The 19532-nt window shown below is 55.7% G+C and overlaps 1 protein-coding gene across 3 annotated transcripts in view; it reads left to right on the top strand.

Annotated features, from left to right (window-relative positions):
• Positions 1 to 11405, top strand: part of SRCIN1 (SRC kinase signaling inhibitor 1) — a 64177-nt gene extending 52772 nt beyond the window's left edge. For all 3 annotated transcript variants that reach the window (XM_079905277.1, XM_079905276.1, XM_079905278.1), the window contains 3 exons: positions 54 to 176; positions 3956 to 4102; positions 10455 to 11405. In XM_079905277.1, coding sequence (XP_079761403.1) covers positions 54 to 176; positions 3956 to 4102; positions 10455 to 10589 — 405 coding nt within the window. In that variant the 3' untranslated portion in view covers positions 10590 to 11405. The remainder of the gene's footprint in view (positions 1 to 53; positions 177 to 3955; positions 4103 to 10454) is intronic.
• The last annotated feature ends 8127 nt before the right edge of the window (positions 11406 to 19532 follow it).

Below are 19532 nucleotides of genomic sequence, written 5' to 3'. Positions count from 1 at the left end.
CCATCCTCCCTGTACCCCCTCCTCCAAACCTGCCCCCACCTTCTGCTCCCCAGGTGTTTGAGAGAAGCTCAGTGTCTCCCCTCCCCCCCACGCCCTGCCGCCAGCCGATCCCCACCTTGCTGTTCCCCCAGGACCTGGGGCCTCCTGGGGGCTCAGCCCCGGGCCCCACGTGGAAGGTAACGGGCTGCCCCCCACCTCTCACGGCGCTCTCTCTGCCTGTGCCTCCACGCTTCCTCTCCTCACTTCTCACACTAACCCGCTAGAACACCCGCTAGAACCTGCCAGTCACGTCCCTGAGTCCCGCCACTGCCACGGCCTCACCCCCTCCCCTGCCCCAAGGACGGGTGCATCACTCTTCCTTCCCTCTCCAGACTCCAGCAGCCTGGTACCTGGTGGCCCCCTTGGGGCCTTTCCTTACAGGCCTGATTCCGGGTCTGGCCTGTGGTGGGTGTTTTGTTCGTATCTGCAGCCAGAGTTTAGGTCTGGCCCGAAGCCCACGTTTTGTCTTTGGTCCAAGATTGGAGTTTGGATCGTGCTTGTTACATGACTTTAGGCCCAACTCAAAGTCTGACACCGTCCTGAGCCCTCGCCTGGTCCCTGCCCCCATCTCCCCTACTCTGCTGCCTGTGCCAGGTGGGGGCTCTTTCTCCCACTAGAATCTATGCCTTGCGCTGGGCACCAGGATGCCCAGGAGGAAGGCTCATTTACAGCCTCTCTCCGCCCCATGGCCCCATCTGGGCAGAGAGCTTGGGATGGAAGAAACCCATGCCCTTCCTTGGCTGCCGGTTCTGTCTTTCGGTGTTGGGCATTTCAACTTCAGTCCTTGCTGCTGTCCTGCTGCACTTATTTCCTCTTTATTTTTTCTTGGGAATTTGAGGGTGACCTGCTGTCTGCACCCCAGGGGACTGTGCTTGGTTGGGGAGGGGGAATTGCGGGGCGGTGGTCTGGGAATCTCTCCCTCTGCCCAGTTAGGTTGTAGCAGGAGGGCTTCTGCTCTGCAGAGGGGAGCCTCCCACGCACTCACGTGTTCATCTTCCTCATCTGGTTCTCTTGGCCCACAGTGGGTTCTGTGCTGGCCGCCACCTGATTTTTAGCCTGGCTTGAGACCTGGTGGTGCTTTGGCTCCCTGGCGGGGGGAGCAGACAGGCACCAAACACGTAGACAGTGCCGTCTGCTGGGCAGAGGATGGGCACAGAGCAGTCCAAGGAGCCGTCTGGGGGTATGGCTGGGCTGCCCCAGGCTGGCTGTGCCCTCGGCACCTTGGCCCGCGGCACCCAGCCACTGCACCTTTCTGGCCCTGGAAGCCAGTCCTGGTGGGGTCCAGTGGGCAGAGCCCCTCCACTGGCCCTTTGGGCTGGCTGCCCCTCTGCATCCTGAGGCGCCATTGGGCAGTGGAGCCGGGCGGGCATGGGTCGCCCTCTCTGCCTTCCCAGTCTGCACCTCCCACATCCAGGTAAGTAGGTGGCAGGGCTGGGTGGGTTGCCTGGGGCGGAGGGTCTGGGGGTCCCTGCTGCCCCCCACGCATCTCCCCATGGCTCCTTTTAGTGGAAAGAGCACTGGACTTGGAGTCAGACTGCCTGGGTTCAAATCCTGGCTCTGCCACTAGCTAGCTGTGGGTAAGTGACCTTGGGTAAATTACATGACACCCCCCACCTCAGTTTCCTCATCTGTAAAGTGATGAGAGTAGTAGCCATTTCACGGGCAACAGAAAGGATTAAAGATGACGGCGTTTATGGCAGTTCCTGGTATAAGACTCTGCTCAGAATTAAACCAGAATTCACTCAAGTGGGGTAGGGGTGACTGGGGGCCTCTCTCTGTGCCCCCACCAAAGCCAGAGCCCGGGACGCTCACACAGAGGCAGATGCTCTAGCTTTGCCCAAGCCTGTGCAGCAGAGGGACTTAGCTGAGCCCCTCCCGTTGTGACTGTGAAGCCCTCAGAGAAAGCTCCGAAAGTAAGGGGTAGGGACCAGGAATCTCTGGCCTGAGATGAGGATGGCAGACCCACCCTGCGAAGCCAGAGGCCAACACCTGGTCTCCACCCACACGGGGCTGCGGGTCTCGGACATTCAGTTTGAGTCAACAAATAGCTGATACCTATCGAGCACTTACACCGTGCCAGGCCTTGTTCCAAGCACGTGCCCACTTATGCTCACTTTATCCTCCACCAGCCTCACGTTATTGTTACTCCATCGCACAGATGGGTAAACTCCTGGCAGTAACCATGAGAGCTGCTCTCAGAGTTTAACATGGGTGATGAGATGTAAACATGTGTCTGTGCTTCTAGGTAAACTGGCATCTTTGCCAGAAAGTGGGAGACCGTAGGGTGTGGTGGAAAAAGGCCTGAGTTCTAGTCCCAACTTTGCCTCTAACTTGCTGGGTAAACTCAGTCAGGACCCTCCCCTGCCTCGGTTTCCCTATCTGTGAAAGGAAGGGGCTGGGCTCACCCACATGCGACCCCCCATCCCAGCTCAGGGTGCTTCGGTTGCAGGGACCACACTCTCCCTCATCTTTCCTCTCTCCGCAGGCTGCCGCAGGCCGCAGGCCCTTCTGCGTCCCCCGGATCATCTTGACAAAGTGTGCCCCCAAACCTCCTTCTCCACCAGAGGCCAGGCTTGAGGAACCCGGCCTCAGGACAGCCCCTACCCCACGACCCCGGACCCTGGCTGGCAGCGGGAGGGGCTGGGGTCACCCACGGGCCCCGCCAGGGCTAATGGCTGAGGTCTCCCAGCCCGGGAACAGCTCGATGCTGGAGAAGGAAGGGCCGGCTCTGCAGAGACTGGGGACAGGGAGCTACAGCCCAGAAAAGGGAGGAGCTGGGGTCCCCTGTTCTCGGGGACCTGCCCCAGACAGGACCCAGGAGCCCTCCGCTGCCGAGACCTACCCAGAGGAGACCCTCAAGGACTCTGGACACGACGCCCAACCCTGCAGCGGGGACTGCAGGGGTCAGCGTGCTGCTGGCCTGGGCTGCACGGGGCACGGTGCCACCACCCAGCGGATGGACAGCCTGGAGGAGACGCTCCGGGAGCTGGAAGCCACCCTGAGCCAGATGGGCACGGCCCCTGCCGCGGGATCCCCTGGCGGCCCCCCACCCCCGCCCCCTGGTCCCCAGGTGGCTGCCTCCTGCCCCGGCCTCTCCTCTTATCTTCCTGCTCCAGTCTTCAGAGCCGGAGGGAGTGGGAGGCTGCAGGAGCACCACGCCAGCCCCCTCCTCCCACTGGCCTTCTCTCAGCCCCGCCCCCCTCCTGGGAGCCCGGTGCCAGGCTGGGTTTGCAGGCAGAGCCCCTGGCAGGCTGGGAAGCTGGCCTGCCCAGGGATCAGCCCAACCAGCCGTGGTGGGGACCAGGGCCTCTCCCTCTGCTCTGTATCTGTAAACCGACAAATAAAGTTCTTTCCCCCTTCTGCATCCCCACACTCCCCTCCTCCTCTCCTGTCTGACTCTCTCTGTCTCTGCTGTTTCTCTGCCTGCGCCGCCCTTCTGGGCAGGCCTGGTCCCTGGGGTGGTTCAAGGGGGCTGGACTTGTCCATCTCTAGGGAGACTTCGCCCCCATCCTCCCATTCAGAGGAAGATGTGGGCCTGGGGCTGCCAGTCCTACTTTGTCTGCCATTATAAAGACCCCTCCCCCCAGATCTCAGGCACGTTCTCTCGGGCCAGGAGTGGTGATGGTGATGCCAGGGACCTTCACCTTCAAAATGGCTCCCCCAGAAGGGCACCAGCTGCCCCCGGGCTACTCAAGGAAGCCACCAGGGTTCTCACCCAGGAGCTGTTCGGAACCTAGCCGGGGGCCCCATCCCCTCTCCTGCAGGGAGGCCTTAAACCTGGCCTGAGAGTGGGCTTGATTCCTGGGGTGGGGGGGTGTGGAGCCAGGGAGAGCTCTCCAGGTCTCAGAGGGCCCACTGTGCCTGGGCTGCCTGTGTGACCTCACCTCCAATCCTGACCCTGTTCCTCTTCCTGCAGAGTGGCGGTGGCAGTGTGCCACCCATGAAGGTGGTGACTCTGGGGACCTCTCGGCTGAAGGCGGCCCAGGGCCAGGCAGGCAGCCCCGACAAAGGCAAGCATGGCAAGCAGAGGGCCGAGTACATGAGGATCCAGGCCCAGCAGCAGGTAAGCCTGGGTACCACGGGGGCGGGGCCTGGCCCCCATCCAGATGCCCTCCCCCTCCCCCTCCCCACTGGCAGTGCTGTGTGCTCTTGCTGTGTACTGGCCATCTCCTGCCAGTATTCCTGTGACCACCTTCCTGCCGGCTGCCCAGAGAGGTCCTCCCCGCCAGGACTGCCCCACCGGTCCCTTAAGCCATCTTCTCCTTCCTCTCTCCAGTCCCAGGGCTCAGGATCTGGTTCTCAGCCAGACGGCTCCTCTCTCAGAAGGCCCCTCACACAGGACCAGAGAGGGCTGTCTCCTCAGCCGCTCCTGGACAAGACCCTGCTAAGGCTGGTGACCCCGGGGTGTGGAAGGGGCCTTTATGCCTGTCTTCCTGCCACTCCACTCCCCTCCTCTGCTTCCTTCCCTCTGCTCTCAAGTCCCACCTGCTCTTTGGGGTCCCCACTCTCATCTCAGCCTCCCTCTTAGGCCACCTCCCAACTAAGGGAGAAACCAGTTTTGCATCTGTTTTTCAGTCTCGTGTTTGGGTTGCAGTGTGGTTAATGGGGAGGGGGAGGAAGGGGAGAAGTACTTCGGCCCCCCCGTTGGGTGCCGTAATAGTGGTGGAGGCGCTGCACCCTCTTTCAGATTTAATTAGTGGGCCTGGGACAGTATATAGAGTTGACAGCCTCACCCATGGATGTTTCTGCCCTGTGGCTCACCTGTGGCCCGGTCGGAAGATGCAAATGGTCCTCAGGCCTAGATGTTTAGGGAGACCTTTAGTGCGCTCATTTGGTTCAGTAAATATTTCCGAGCAGTTCCTGTATGCCAGGTCCATTCTGAGTGCTGGCTGGGAGTGGGGGTCATGAAATGTACAGATGCTGTGACTTGAAGAAGGTTCTAGGCTCAGAGGCAGGAGGTGAGAGATGGGCAAGTCTAGCCACCTCCTTTACAGATGAGGGGACAGCTCAGAGAAGGAAAGGGACTTCCCACGGGCCCACAGCAAGGTGGCATCAAAGCCAGGACTGGGAGCCAGGGATCCCAAAGCCCTTCCCACCACATGGCTCTGCCCAGCGCTGGGCACACAGGCCTGCCTGCTGGTCCTCGCGGGAGTCCAGTGGAGACACCCCTCAGTGGACGTCCAGTGGAGACGCTCCCTGCTGGCCAATCGTCTTCCTCATGGGTCCCCAGACACATCCTGCCAATCCCACCCCCAGCTCTTTTCCTGCCACTACCAAGGATGAGTTCCCCTCGTCCTGTCCAGGCTGGTCTCTCTTCGGTGTCTAGAACGGCTGCCGACATTCCCGGGGTATTCACTTGTGCCAGACACACACATTACTTCATTGCACACTCAGTACTCTGAGGATGGGCCTTATTATCCCCATTTGACAGATGGGGAAACTGAGGCTTTACCCGAGGTCACAGGGCCGGCAAGTGCTGGAGCAGGGTTCAAATCCGGACTGACACCCAGGCCCCCACCCCCGCACAGAGTTGCTTCTGCCTCTTCAGCGGGCGCCTCCCTCCTCTGGAATTATGCTCCCCACCTCTCACCCTGACTCCCAACTCCCCCGCCACCCAGCTCCTCTGCCTATTGCCCTCTCTCCTGCCCCTCCAGTCACCTCCATCGCCTCCACGCCCTCTCCTCCATTCATCCCTCAACCCACCCCCTCCTCCTGCTTCCTTCCAGCCTCACCCCTGGGCTTGGCTAGGTCTCCAGTGGCCTCCAAGTGGCCCCTTTGCACCGTGCTCTACCCACCTCTCTGCAGCATGTTGGGCACATACGCTGCCCCCCCACGTGCATTGGGGGGCCGTGGGACCCTCCACTCCTTGGCATCCTCTCCTCCCTTGTCGGTCCTCACTGACCCTCCTGGGCACCTCCCCTCTGCCCACCTCTTCACTCCCCTGCGTCCATCTTCTTCCACAGCCTCTTTGCTGCTCACACCATGTGCTCCTCTCCTTGGGCACCAGGTGCCATCTGTCCCTGCCCAGGTCTCTGTTCTGAGCTCAAGCCTGCCCCTGTTGCTCGCTGCTCGCCAGTTGGGAAAGTCACCGGCCCCGGGCATCCACCTACGCTGAGGGGTCCCCTGAGCTCCCCGCCTCCCTCACCTTCCCCAGCTACATGGTGCTTCTCTCTTCCCACATGACTGGTGTGGCTGTACCTCACTTTCACTTTTCTAGAAACCTTTCTTTAAAAAAGCATCTTCTCTCTAATGAAGTATTACACGTTCTTTGCAGAAATGTTTTAAAGTAAAGAAATGTTATAAAGCAGCAGGGGAAAAAATGATCCTGTGCCTCGGTACCCCAGTGCATGCCCTTCTAAAGTTTCCCTGCAACTTCTGTGACCCCCAACCTATCTTCCCAGACCTGCGGGGTGGGGAGGGTGGTTTGTAAAATGCGGATCTGATTTTATCACTCCCCTAGCATACCACCTGTGCCCTCCAGCCCCGGCTGGGTAAGAAAATCAAAACTCCCTCACTGGCCACCCTGGCTCTTCATGACCAACCTCGGCTCCCTCAGCCCAGTTCTCCCTGCCCGCCCCCCCACCCCAGCCCGTCCATTTGCTCCAGTCACTCATATCACCTGGCCCTCCATCCTGAGGCCAGGGCGCCGTTCCATCCCAGCTCAGTCTGTGACCCTGGTCAAAGTCCTCTGCCTTCTGCAGGCTCTTTCCTCATCTGTACAACGAGGGCAAGAACCCAGAGGCCGGCTTCTGAGTTCATGTAATATAATACCGTGTGTGGGAAAGAACTTCGAAAGCCACAGAGCGCTCTCCAAAGGGAAGGAGTCACCACCATGCTTGGCTGCACTGTACCTTTGTCAGGGCCAAGGGCTGGACAGAGGCCTCTCCTTCATCTCGTGGTTCTGACACTAGGAGCTCGAAGCGGCCTTGACAATGATGAGGGGGAGGGGAATAGAAGTGGCAGGACCAGACAGAGAAATCGGGGTGGAGGAGTGCAGAAAGTTCCGAGAGGGGGCGCAACTGTGCCTGATACCGCAGAGAAATCAGAGGAAATGATCGAGGAAAAGCTCTTGGATGGGCTCAAGATTCAGGGGTGGGATGAGAGCCAGATTCCCAGGGGACAAGGATCGAGGGCTTGGTGCGGGCATGAAACTGTGGACACCCCCTCTTCTACTAGGGCTAAGCAACTGTGGGACACCTAGCGTATCTCCTCCATTGGTTCCAGTGAAGAGACTGTAACGAAGGGACCAGCAAGAGACGCTGAGGCACCCAGGGACCAGTGAGAGCAGGAAGCTGGACCTCCCTGGGGAGAGGGGTCTGGGGACCTAGGGTTTAGGGAGTCCTGTGAGAGCTGGACAGTAGGTGCTATAGTTCTGGAGGGCACAGCATGCCAGCGACGTGGCACCACGTGGGGAGGGAGTAAGGAAGAAACTTTACCCCGTCTCTCTTTCCGCCCTGTCATAATCCCCAGTGGGCAAACCCAGCCAAGCCAGCCGGCCACGGCATGGCGGGGTCAGCCAACCCGGGTGCAGAGCAGGGCAGAAATCAGAGCTGGGGATGGAGAAGCAAACAGAAAATAGCACCCCTCTTCTGTCCCAATTTTAAGCATCTTATTTAATCCTCGTAGCAACTTTATATCTTTAAAAATCTGTGCATTAATCCCCTTGTCACTGCTACCTCCCTACAGCACCTAGAACAGTACTTGGCACACACAGGCACTCAATAAATATTTGTTGGTTAGGTGAACGAATGGATGAATGAATGAATGAATGAATTTGCCACTGATCAGGCCCAATCCCGATGGAACTAGACAATGCAGACTTGAAATGTTAATATACTAATGATATAATAATAATAATAATAATAATAGCTACCATTTATTGCCTGCATCCTGAGTGCAGGCACTGGGCCTCGTGCTCTGTGTGCATCGTCTCATGTGATTCTGGTGCTGTAGGTGCTGTTATCCCTGCTTTGCGAGTAACGACATGAAGACCCAGAGAGATACCTGCCTAAGGTCACACGGTTAGGAAGTGGCAGAGCTGGGACTTAAACCCAGGTCTGCCAGTTACAAATTCTGCTTGTCCTAACGCTGGATTCTACTGCTTTGCTGGGAAGCATAACTTCGTGGGTGCCGCCAACCCTTGGGGAGACGGCACTCGTGACGGGAACACTGTTGACAAGAACGTTAGGGGAACAATGGTGGGCTCACATGTAGCGGTCTAAGCGGTTTTAGCTGCACATAACAGAAACTCCAAAATGGCTTAAATGACAAGGAAAGGTATTAGCTAACGAAACAAGAAGCAGGGAGGTTCCAGGGTTGGGGAATTCAGCAGCTCAAGGACATCAAGACCTGGGCTCCTTCCATAGTTCTGTTCAGGTGGCCCATCATCCCACCCCACCCGAACACATCTGCCTTCATTCCAGGGCTCCTAGGCACACAGATCATTGTAGGAGCAGGAGAACCTTCCCCAGAGGCCCCCAGCTGACCTCCCCTCTCTCCTCATTGCCTGTCTCTAGATCAATCACTAGCTAGGAGAAGGGAACGGCTTGAATTGCCATAGGTTTTATCGGGACGCATTCCCCTTGGGCTGGGGGAAGCCCCACCTCTTCTGCCAGCCCAGTGCCTGATTCAGGCAAACAGCTAGGAAGAAGGGCGTGTGGGCAGGAGGAGGTGGCCCTGGGAGTGGCCCTGGAGGAGGCGCCAACAGGGTTGGCAGCATCAAGATGACCTACGCTTGTGTGGAAATCTATGCCTCGTAGCCCAGAGGGACAGGTCAGTAGGCTCGGGGCGCAGAGAGGGGGCTAGACTCTGGCCCACAGGAAGAGGAGGGGTGTGGGGTTCAGCCCTTTGGGTGTGGCTAACGGTTCCAGTCTCCCCCGGCTAAAGCTGACCATCTATGAGGTTTCTGCCTGTCACAAAGGTGACAAAGCTCTGTTTCTCTGGACATAATTAAGAACAACAGGGGGAGGGATTGCTGTGCACGTGTGGAAGAAGAAATGTGACCAGCAACCTCAAGGGCGGGTTCACTGTTGGCCAGTCAGGTACATACGGTCTCCTTGGTTCCCTTCCAGGCTGCGGGAGGCACCGTCTGGGTTTCCCCTGCAAAGCATCTGATAGAGGCTGCCCAGCAGCTGGGTGATAATGTAGGTCGGGGAGAAAGGGCACGACCGTGCCCAGACCTGGCCCGCAGGAGGTCTCTGTCAGTGCGCCACAGCCTCTCTGCCTCTAGTCCTCATGCCTTGTCTTTTTTCATCAGGACGGGTCGGTAGCTAAGTAAGGCCAGGAGGGACAGTGGATACAACTTCAGAGAGAAAACCTGGTCCATGTTGCCCTAATCGAGGGATCTCAGAGTTCTGTGCAGCAGGATCACGTGGGGCGCCTGGCTAAAATGCAGATTCCTGAGCTCCTGCTAGAGATGGACCCTGGGGTGGGGCCCTGGAGTCTGCATTTGTGACAGGCCATCTCCTCCAGGACCAGTGTAAATGCAAGGGGTCTGCTGGAGGTGAGGAGGGGGCACGGCCGTTTCTGTCAGAGGTGACCTGTGAGTGCCGGACACGTCACGAGGGGGTGACCTCCCATTACCCACAAGGCACAGCTCAGAGCTAGAGGAACACTTGCGGGGCAGGAGGCGGCGGGGGGAGGGTCTTTAAAGAAGCGCCCCCCAGGAGGACAAGCTCATTCCTCAGTTGCCCCTGTGAGACCTGCTGAGGCTGGAAGGGGCCCTGACTGGGCTGCCGGCTGGCTGGGCCCCCCTCCCAGCCTGGGCTGCGCCCCTCCCGCCTCCCCTTTGGCAGCTAACGTTTCCCCTCTTCCTCCCTTCTCCTGACCTCTCCCTGCTCCCCACCCGCTCTGCTCCTGGTGCCTGTCCTGGCCCTGGGCTGCCCTCCCTTGTGCTTCTCTGGTCTCTCTCTCCCGCCTTCTCTCTTTCCTATCAGTAACCGTGGGCCTACCCTCCCACCCCAGGCCCTCTGTTCCAACCCCGCGCCCCCTTTCTGCCCCTGCTGTGCCCCCCACCCCGCTCCTCCCCTGTCTCAGGGGACCAGTCACTCTCTCCAGATCCTCCTCTGATTTCTACTGTTTGCAGTTAATTTTCTCTTGGATTTGTGGAGATTTTTCATTTTTTAAAACTGTAACTGGGGCTTCCCTGGTGGCGCAGTGGTTGAGAGTCCGCCTGCCGATGCAGGGGACATGGGTTTGTGCCCCGGTCCGGGAAGATCCCACATGCCGCGGAGCGGCTGGGCCCGTGAGCCATGGCCGCTGGGCCTGCGCGTCCAGAGCCTGTGCTCCGCAACGGGAGAGGCCACAGCAGTGAGAGGCCCGCATACCGCAAAAAAAAAAACAACAAACTGTAACTGGGGGCCAGCACAAAGGTTCCCCTTCCTCTCTCTGACCCATGACCTCTGTTTTTGTTCCAGGCCACTAAACCGTCTAAAGAGATGAGCGGGTCGAGTGAGACCTCAAGCCCAGTCTCAGAAAAGCCCTCGGCTTCCAGAACCTCCATCCCCGTATTGACTTCCTTTGGGGCGAGGAATTCTTCCATCTCCTTCTAGAAACTCCCTTACCCCCCACCCCCGCCTGCCCCCTCCCTTATCCCTGCCATTTCTCTCCTCGGCTTCCCTTCATCTCCACCCCACCCTGACACCATTCTCTAGATCCCCTGAAGGTGGCCTGTCCTCAGCTCTCTCTGCCCATCCCCTGTTGGTGTTTTTGGTTTTTTTAATGATTCACTTTTAATTATCTTTTTTTTAAAAAAAAAAAAAAAGAAAGAAAGAAAAAGCAAACCAGTAAAACTAAAAACCAAAACGTGACACCTTCCCTTGATTTCCTGTTCCAGAATGGCACACTTCCTGTCATCATGCCTCCTTTTCTCTTTCCCCACTTTCCCTCCCAAGTCCATCCTGAAGTTCCTACCCCCCTGCCCCACCTCCTCGTCTCCCACACACTCCTCCCAAGAGCACTCCAAACAAACGCTACGCGTGGAGACTTGGAGCAGCCAGACACCCCCTCTCCCCTTCCTCGGAAGCCTTCCTGGAGGAAAACCTGGACATTGGACCAATCCCAAAATCAGGCTGGAAAATGGGACGTCGGGAGACTTTGGCCCTGGAGGTGCCGCACCTGTCCAACCTCGGGATGTGACCCAACGCCGCTGCTTCTCTGCTCCCGTCCACTCATGCCTGGGTGGGCCTGGAGTCGAGACAGAGGGGCTGGAGAGGGAGGCCAGAGGTGGAGGGGCCTCAGGGTGGTGTGAGCCCATGGAATCTGCGTGTCCTTGGAGAGGAGCTGGCTTCCCGGGACCACCTTCCTGTGGTGAGGAGCTGCCTGGCTGGCGCTGATCGGAGGAGGGGGCACCTTTGGACTGCTGGTTATGGATGGTGGGTTGAGCAGACAGCCTGACACTGGGGACACTGCCCTGGGAGAGGGCAGCCCCGAGGAGGGGTATTTGGTACTTTTAGTTTCCTAATTTAGCACTTTAAGTGACATTAACTTATTTAACGGGGGTGGGGTGGGCAAGAATGAAGGGCCTATAGCAAATTAGATTTTGAGGCCTGGAGGGTGGGGAGGGTCTGGTTGTGAGGGAAGTGGGGGGAATAGAGAGGGGTTTCATGGGGGGCAGTGAGGACAGCTCTGACCCCACAGGTGGGGTGACTTGACCTTCAACCATCCTCTTTGAGATTTGAGGGTTTTCAGGGTAGGGCTGGAGACCCCTGGTGAGATCCTCGAGGGTCCCTGAAGCCTGACCAGCCAGCCAGCACCCCCGAACCTGTGGGCGCCAGCTTTGCAGAGGCTGTGGGCAGTGAGGCTTTCTTTTAGTGGGGTCCTGAGAAGGAGCTGGAGAGACCAGTTTTGGTTCTTAGCCCCGCTCCCCCCAGGGCACAGTGAGGGGCCAGCAGGGAGAGTATGTGGATGGGGGAGGAGGGGGAAGATGGAGTGGGGTCCCCAGGGAGCAGGATTCCTATTTGGAGCACAAAGTGGGGTAAGCACAGGGGGTGGGGGGCGTAGGGATTAGTCTCCCCGAGTAAGCACAGAAAGAAGGAGCCATCGCAGGGGCAGAACCTCCTAGACCTTGGAGCCTGGCGTTTGGGGAGAGCCAGGGGGAGCTGTTGAGGGTTGGGGCGGGAGGGGGAATTGGGTTGTGTTCCTTCATTTCTTTCTTTTTCTGTTGTTGTTTTTGTTGGCTCATCCTTGTTTTCTAGCTTTGGATCATTTTTGTACAAAGGCAAGCAAGCCTTTTTGAAAAATAACAAAAGAAGAGGTTAAAAAAAAAATCCGTCCTGAAAAAAAAATACCCTGGAAAATAGAAAAAAAAAAAAAAAAGGACCTCATAAATGATGCAATTACTTTTAATTGCAGGCAACTCTTTACATTTAAGTGAAGTGTCTTAACATTTTATATTGTTTTAAAAATATATTTACATATTATATATATATATAATATACGTAATATAAATATATATAAATATTTAAAAAAGAAAAAAAAAAGAAAACCACGGCACTCTCTCCCTGGCCGCTGTTTTGGCAGGGGAGGGGGCTAGAGGGTGGGTACATTGGCCTGGCTTCTGTGGTCCAGTGAGACGGTTTGGTTTGATTCGGCTGTACAGAGACACCCTGACTTGGGAGGGAGGGGGGGAGTGGTGCCCCCTCCTCCCTCCACTCCATTACTCTCTGCTTGCTACTTTTCCCTTGCCGCACCTCCCACCCTCAACCCTGTGCCCTGAACGTTTGCCCCACCGTCATTGTCCTGAGTTGAATGTCTCTTGGAGGGGGGGGAGAAGGGCGTGTCCATCCACAAGGGAGCAAATGGAGGGAGTCCTGTGCCCCACCCCACCCACTCACGTGGAGCCCAGTGGAATTTGCATCTTTCATTTTGGTGCCTGCATATTTACAGGAGGAGTTATGCGCAGCCTGTGTGTGTGTGTGTGTGTGTGTGTGTGTGTGTGTGTGTGTCCACTGGCACAAGTCCATTCACCAGTGTGCGGAGGGAAGGAAGCATGAGCGTGCACAGGCATGACCTCCCACACGTGTGCAGGGAGGCGGGCACACAGCGGTGCATGTAACTGGCCTGGGCATTGGCATGTGCCCACCTGCACATTGATGTGGAGGACCTTGGCATGTGAGAGCACGTGTAATGTGTGACCTGTGTGTGTGTGGACAGAAGGGTGTACGTGGAGGGGTGTGTGAGCTGCGCATGCACGTGCACATGCGTGCAGACCCCGCGTGTGGGAGCGCCTGTGTGTACGGTCCTTGGCCTTGCTCCACTCGCTCCGGCTCCCCTCCCAAGCCTCCAGCCCCTGGGCCCTCTCAAAGCCCCCAGCACGTCAAGGCCCCCCCCCAGCTGCATGCGCCTCGCTGCTCTGTCCATCAGTGTGTGCTTGACCAAGAGAAAACCAAGACGTCTGGGGGGACCCCTGTAGCTGGTCTCCCCAGCCCCTGCCCACTGTGCTGTGTTACTCGCATGGGGGGTTTCTCTCCCGCCCCTTCCACAATATGCTGTTTCCCCCGGAGCCTCAGGCCCGAGGCTCTGAGCGGGGTCCCAGGTGGGACCCCCAGGGCGAGCCCGGCTCCGCACCCCGCCCTGTCCACCCTGTAGGGCCCGTGTTGGTGTAGCAGTGATGGCTTCTGTGGATATTCTGTGACTTCTGTCAGTGTAACTTGACAATTTCTAAATGGAAAAGGGTTGCTGTGTTTTCTCTGTCTCTCTTTTTTAATGTCCCTTTTCTTCTCCCACTTTCCTGCTCTCTTTCCTTTTTGGTTTTTCTAGCCGAGTGTTTGGGGCTTAAATAAAACTTGTTTCTTTTTCCTCTCCTGAATCTCCTTCCTGGAGGCTGCTGTCTCATTATTTCTCATCTTCATCCTAGAAGGTGCTGGGGTGGGTGGGATGGAGGATGGGGAATCCCTGGCAGCCACTGCCCCTCAGGTGAGCTGGCAGAGCGCGAAGAGGGAGGGGCCGAAACAGGGGCCCTGGGGCTGCTGCTGCCTGCAAGAGCCCGTGAGAACCGACCTCATGCAGATGCTGGAGAAGAGGACCGCTAACTCACGGGGCGCCAGCTCTCCACCATCAGCGAGGAAGCCACTGGCGTCACTTACACCTGCAAGTGACAAAGCCAGAGGCATTAGACGTCTTGCCCAGAGTCACACAACTAGTTGGATGCAGGGTCAGGATTGGAGTCCAGCTCTGGCCGACTCCAAACCCAATGCTTTGCCCCAAAGCCGAGCCGGGTCTGCTTACCTCCAGCCGTCCCCTGGATCGGGTCTTGGCCTCCTGCCCTTTGGGCGGGATGGCCCTTAATGGTATCCACCCATCCTATCAAGAACATCAGCTTTCAAACCTTGTTAAAACTGTAACTCACAGTAAGAAATCCATTGTAGGGACTTCCCTGTAGGGCCCGTGCTGGTGTAGCAGTCCCTGGTGGTCCAGTAGTTAAGACTCCGCACTTCTACTGCAGGGGGCGTGGGTTCGATCCTTGGTCGGGGAACTAATATCCTGCATACCATGTGGCACAGGCAAAAAAAAAGAAGAAATCCATTTTACATCTCAATGATTTAGACGTGTCCACACACAAACACCCACGTGTTCAGTGAAACAGCACCTACTGCATACAACGTACTCTGCTATTTTCTGTTATAGTCTAAACATTTGGTGACAACCCACTGAATTGGGTTCAATCATGAATCATGATTTCATGACCCTTGAATGGGTCAGAACCTATGGTTTGAAAACTACTCGCCTGAAGATTTAGCCCCAATCATGCTGCATCTCTGCTTTGTTCTCCCCAAAGGCCTACTGGCTCCACTTACTCCGTGGTCGCCTATGAAATTAGAAGATCCCTGAGAGGAGATTTACCCTTGATTCTGGTTGGGTGGGAGCCTTGGACCCTGGTCCTGTAGCCAGCGAGCTGCCCGGCCCCTTCCAAGGCTACCACATCAGAGTCTAGCCTGCCCCGCCGTCGAGTGGGCTAGATGTCCTGCTTGGGTTTTTCAGGTTTGCCTGGAATTCTGAAGGCTGTGCCACTGTCCCAGCGTGTTCTAAGGGTCCTTGAGGCTGCCCTTCCAGGCATTCTCCAACTGGGCTGAGACCTGGGCTATTATTGGGTCTCCTCTACCCCCGCCTCCCGCAAACCATCCCTTCCATCCCATGAGGTAACGTCAGTGGCCTACGCCACCCTCTTGCAGGCCTCACTGGAGGCCGGGGGTGAGGATGTGCTTGCTGTCTGCAGGCAATGCCCCACTCCCTGGGTCACCCACTTATCAAGCAGCCCTTCAGACTCTCAGCCAGACCTCATCCCTTTTGTCCCTTTTGAAATGTCAGCAGATCTTGCCTTCTCTCTCCCACTCTATTCCCAGAAAGCTGGGCCAGTAGCCAAAGCCCCCTCATCTTCTAGAACCACCTCAGTCACTGACAGGTCAAGATCAAGTAATAAATGGCACCATCGGTGCCTGGCAAGAATTATGCCAGGCACTTCATTCGCCCTTCAAATGCCTCCCGACTGTCTCCTCCTTGCCAGCACTGCTCGTTGACTCGCTGGGACGACGGCTGAGCGCCGAGGAGGGGACTCAGCCAAAACACAAATACCTGAGCAAAATCGAGGCAGACGGTGAGCTGTGCCCAGGCGTGCAACGGCTGTGGCCTTGAGTAATGGGGACCGCTTCAGAGGGTGCGACCAGGCCCTGAGGTCACCTGTGAGGGGAGATCTTCAGAATGGACAGGGTGGCTGTATGGGAGCTGGTGGCTGAGTGTCCCACACAGAAGGCCCTGAGGTGGGAAGTCATCTGTGGGTTCTAGAAAATGAATGAAACCCAAGGAAATTGAGAAGGGGAAAGGGGGCACGACATGACATGGGAGCGTGAGCACAGCCCCATCACAGGGGGTCTTGGATGAATGTGGTGAGGAAGGTGGATTTCTTCTCAGAGCCGTTGAACCACTAGGAGGGTTTTAAGTCAGAAAGTGACGTGATTTGATGCTGTTTCAGAAGTTGCCTGTGGCTGTGGCGTGATGAGGTGGGGCGAGGGCAGGGCGGGAGGGAGAGCAGAGCTGTTATTTAGCGGCAGGTACAGATGACGGCTGCCTGGACTCACTCAGAGCAAACAATCTGAGGGCTGAGGGAAGGAAACTGAATCTCAGAGACTTTGTAGCTACAAAGTGATGGAGCTAAGACTTAAACCCACGACTTCTCTCTCCCAATAGCCACGCTTTCTTAGTGCTTTATAATACTCATCACGACACTTATTAAGTGTTCGTTTAATCTTCATCACGTGGGCTCTGGGTATTATTGCCTCCAGTCTACTGATGCGGAGAGTGACTGAGCAAAGGATTTGAGTGACCTCAGGTTAGCCTCAGAGCCAGACCCTAATTCATAGGAGAAAAGGGACTGCTTTACAAATAGAAACCTGGGAAACCCACATCTTCTCTCCCTCACCGCACATCTCTGAGTCCTCTGGGTGTGTTCTTCCTCTTTGACCTCTGAGTGGCTTAAGCGATCCCGGAGCTCACAGGGTAGCTGAGCGCCATCCCCAGTGCTGGGGCCCTGGGCACGAGGCCACCACGCCCATTAGCTGACACAGGCTCCCTTGACACTCCCTGATGCCGAATGATTGACAGCACTCATAATGACACCTGGCAGGGAGCTCCATCCCATACGCCTGGCCACAGTGCCAGAAATTTCACTCAAAATCCACGGACTCTCTGCTTCGGCCCAGGCCTCCATCATGCCCACGTCAGGGAAAAATCCTTATTCCTCTTAGTTCAACCCCAAAAGATTTGGAGTTTTCCAAAGAAATGTTTCCTCTGAAATATATGTCTATCCTTATGCCAGTACCACATGTCTCGATTGGTAGTAAGTTTTGAAACTGGGAACTTTCAACTTTGTTTTCTTTTTCAAGATGGTTCTGGCTGTTCTGGGTCCCTGGCATTTCCATAGGAATTTTAGGATCGGCTTGTCAATTTCTGCCAAAAAGACAAAAAGATGGGATTTTAATGGGGATTGTGCTGAATCTACCATCTTAACAACCCAAGGTCTTCTGAAACATGGAATGTCTTTACATTTATTTAGAGCTTTTAAAATTTCTTTCAACAACGTTTTAGTTTTCTTTTTTTTTTCTTTTTTTTTTTTTTTTGCGGTACGCGGGCCTCGCACTGCTGCGGCCTCTCCCGTTGCGGAGCACAGGCTCCGGACGCGCAGGCTCAGCGGCCATGGCTCACGGGCCCAGCCACTCCGCGGCATGTGGGATCTTCCTGGACCGGGACATGAACCCGTGTCCCCTGCATCGGCAGGCGGACTCTCAACCACTGTGCCACCAGGGAAGCCCTTAATTCCATTTTTAAATTGTTCATTGCTTACAGAAATAAAATGGTAGGAGCAATAAAGTTTTTTTCTTGAGGTACAATTGACATACAACATTATATTAGTTTCAGGTATACAACATGATGATTGAATATTTGTATGTATTGTGAAATGCTCACCACAATGTCTAGTTAACATCTGTCACCATCCCTAGTTACAGAAAAATTTTCTTGTGATGCGAACTTTTTTTTTTTTAATTTTTATTTATTTATTTATATTTGGCTGTGTTGGTTCTTCGTTGCTGCGCATGGTCTTTCTCTAGTTGGGGTGAGCAGAGGCTACTCCGTTGGGGTGCACAGGCTTCTCATTGCGGTGGCTTCTCTTGTTGTGGAGCACAGGCTCTAGGAGCGTGGGCTTCAGTAGTTGTGGCTTGCAGGCTCAGTAGTTGTGGTGCACGGGCTTAGTTGCTCCACGGCTTGTGGGATCTTTCCAGACCACGGATCGAACCCGTGTGCCCTGCATTGGCAGGCTGATTCTTATCCACTGCGCCACCCGGGAAGTCCCGTGATGCGAACTTTTAATATTTACTCTCAAGGGGATTCCCTGGTGGCGCAAGTGGTTGAGAGTCCGCCTGCCGATGCAGGGGATACGGGTTCATGCCCTGGTCCGGGAAGATCTCACATGCCGCGGAGCGGCTGGGCCCGTGAGCCATGGCCGCTGAGCCTGCGTGTCCGGAGCCAAAAAAAATTGATCTTTATACATTATAAGCCTGTCAACACAGTCTTGTAATTATCATTTTATGCAATTGCCTTTTAAAGACAAAAAAAGATTTACAAACAAAAATGTTTATACTGTCTTTTATAATGCCTATGTGTTTCCCTTACTGGTGTTATTTCTTTGTGTGGAGTCAAGTTACCATCTAGCGCAGTGGTCCCCAACATTTTTGGCACCAGGGACCGGTCTCATGGAAGACAATTTTTCCACGGACTGGGGCGGGGTTGGGGGGTGGGGGCGGGGAATGGTTGAGGGTTCAGGCAGTTAACGCGAGCAATGGTTCGGGTGGTCACGTGAGCGATGCTGAGCAGCAGATGAAACTTCACTTGCTTGCCTGCCGCTCACCTCCTGCTGTACGGCCTGGTTCCTAACAGGCCACGGACCTGTACCGGGGACTGGGGACCCCAGATCTAATGTATTTCACTTCAGCTTGCAGGACTCCCTTCAGTATTTCTTAAACGGCACGTCTGCTAATGACAAATTCTGTTTTTCTTTACTGGAGATGTCTTCATTTCTCTTTGTTTTTGAAGAACACAAGGTTTTGATCCATTCTCATCCAAAACCTACTACAGCTTGAAGGTGGCCCAGTTGGCAGTAACCCTGTCTTTATGTCTTTTCTCAGGGCTTAGATTTAGCCTGGCTTCACCACTTAACTAGCTGTGTGACCTTGGACAAGTACGTCACCTCTCCGTGCCTTCGTTTCCTCATATATAAAATGGAGATAACAGCGTTGTGGCCAGAGCCCCAAAGAGTGTTGGAGGATTAGCTTAGGACATAGAAAGCCCTTGGGGCTGGTGTGGGCCCACAATAACACTGGCTCTAGCTCATTTGCCAAACAAAAACAAGCTATGGGGCAGAGGTGGAGGAAGGAAGGGGATTCAGTGAGCCACTAAGCTCTTCCCAGTTCCAGGGCTCTTCCCTAGGTTCTCTTTGACAACTGTCATCTGTTTTTCCTACTGGTGGCTACTAGGCTCATCACAGGCAGCCTGGAAGCTGGCAGGGGCAACTGTAGAGACATGACATGGAAGGAAGCCCATCCCAGGTTGTAAGGCCTACACGTGTGAATAAGACAAAGGGCAAAACGCATACTGTCCTCTTGGGATATCGCCTGGATCTGGAGTGCCTATGAGGACGGCTGGCCAGGATGGACCCCATCAGTGGCCTGGGTCTTGCCCGAGCCTCCTCTCTGCTCGGCAGCACCTCTGGGCCATTCTGAAGTTCCAGACAGACCTGAGAAGGAAGGTGCCTGTGCACCTTCCTGGTCTCTACAGGAAAAGACAGAACAGGTGCATGAAAATCTCCTGCAGCAATGAGGGTCAGTGCCCTTCCATCTTGCTTCTGTGCCCAAGTCATTGCTCAGGCCAGTCTCCCAGGACACCTATAAGCCACCAGGAAGCAAAGGTTTGTCTCCATTCTGCCACCACCTGGTCCAGCCCCACTG

Source organism: Stenella coeruleoalba, assembly GCF_951394435.1.
Source record: "Stenella coeruleoalba genome assembly, chromosome: 19".
NCBI classification, from domain to species: Eukaryota; Metazoa; Chordata; class Mammalia; order Artiodactyla; family Delphinidae; genus Stenella; species Stenella coeruleoalba.
This window is presented reverse-complemented; position numbering and strand designations above follow the sequence as displayed.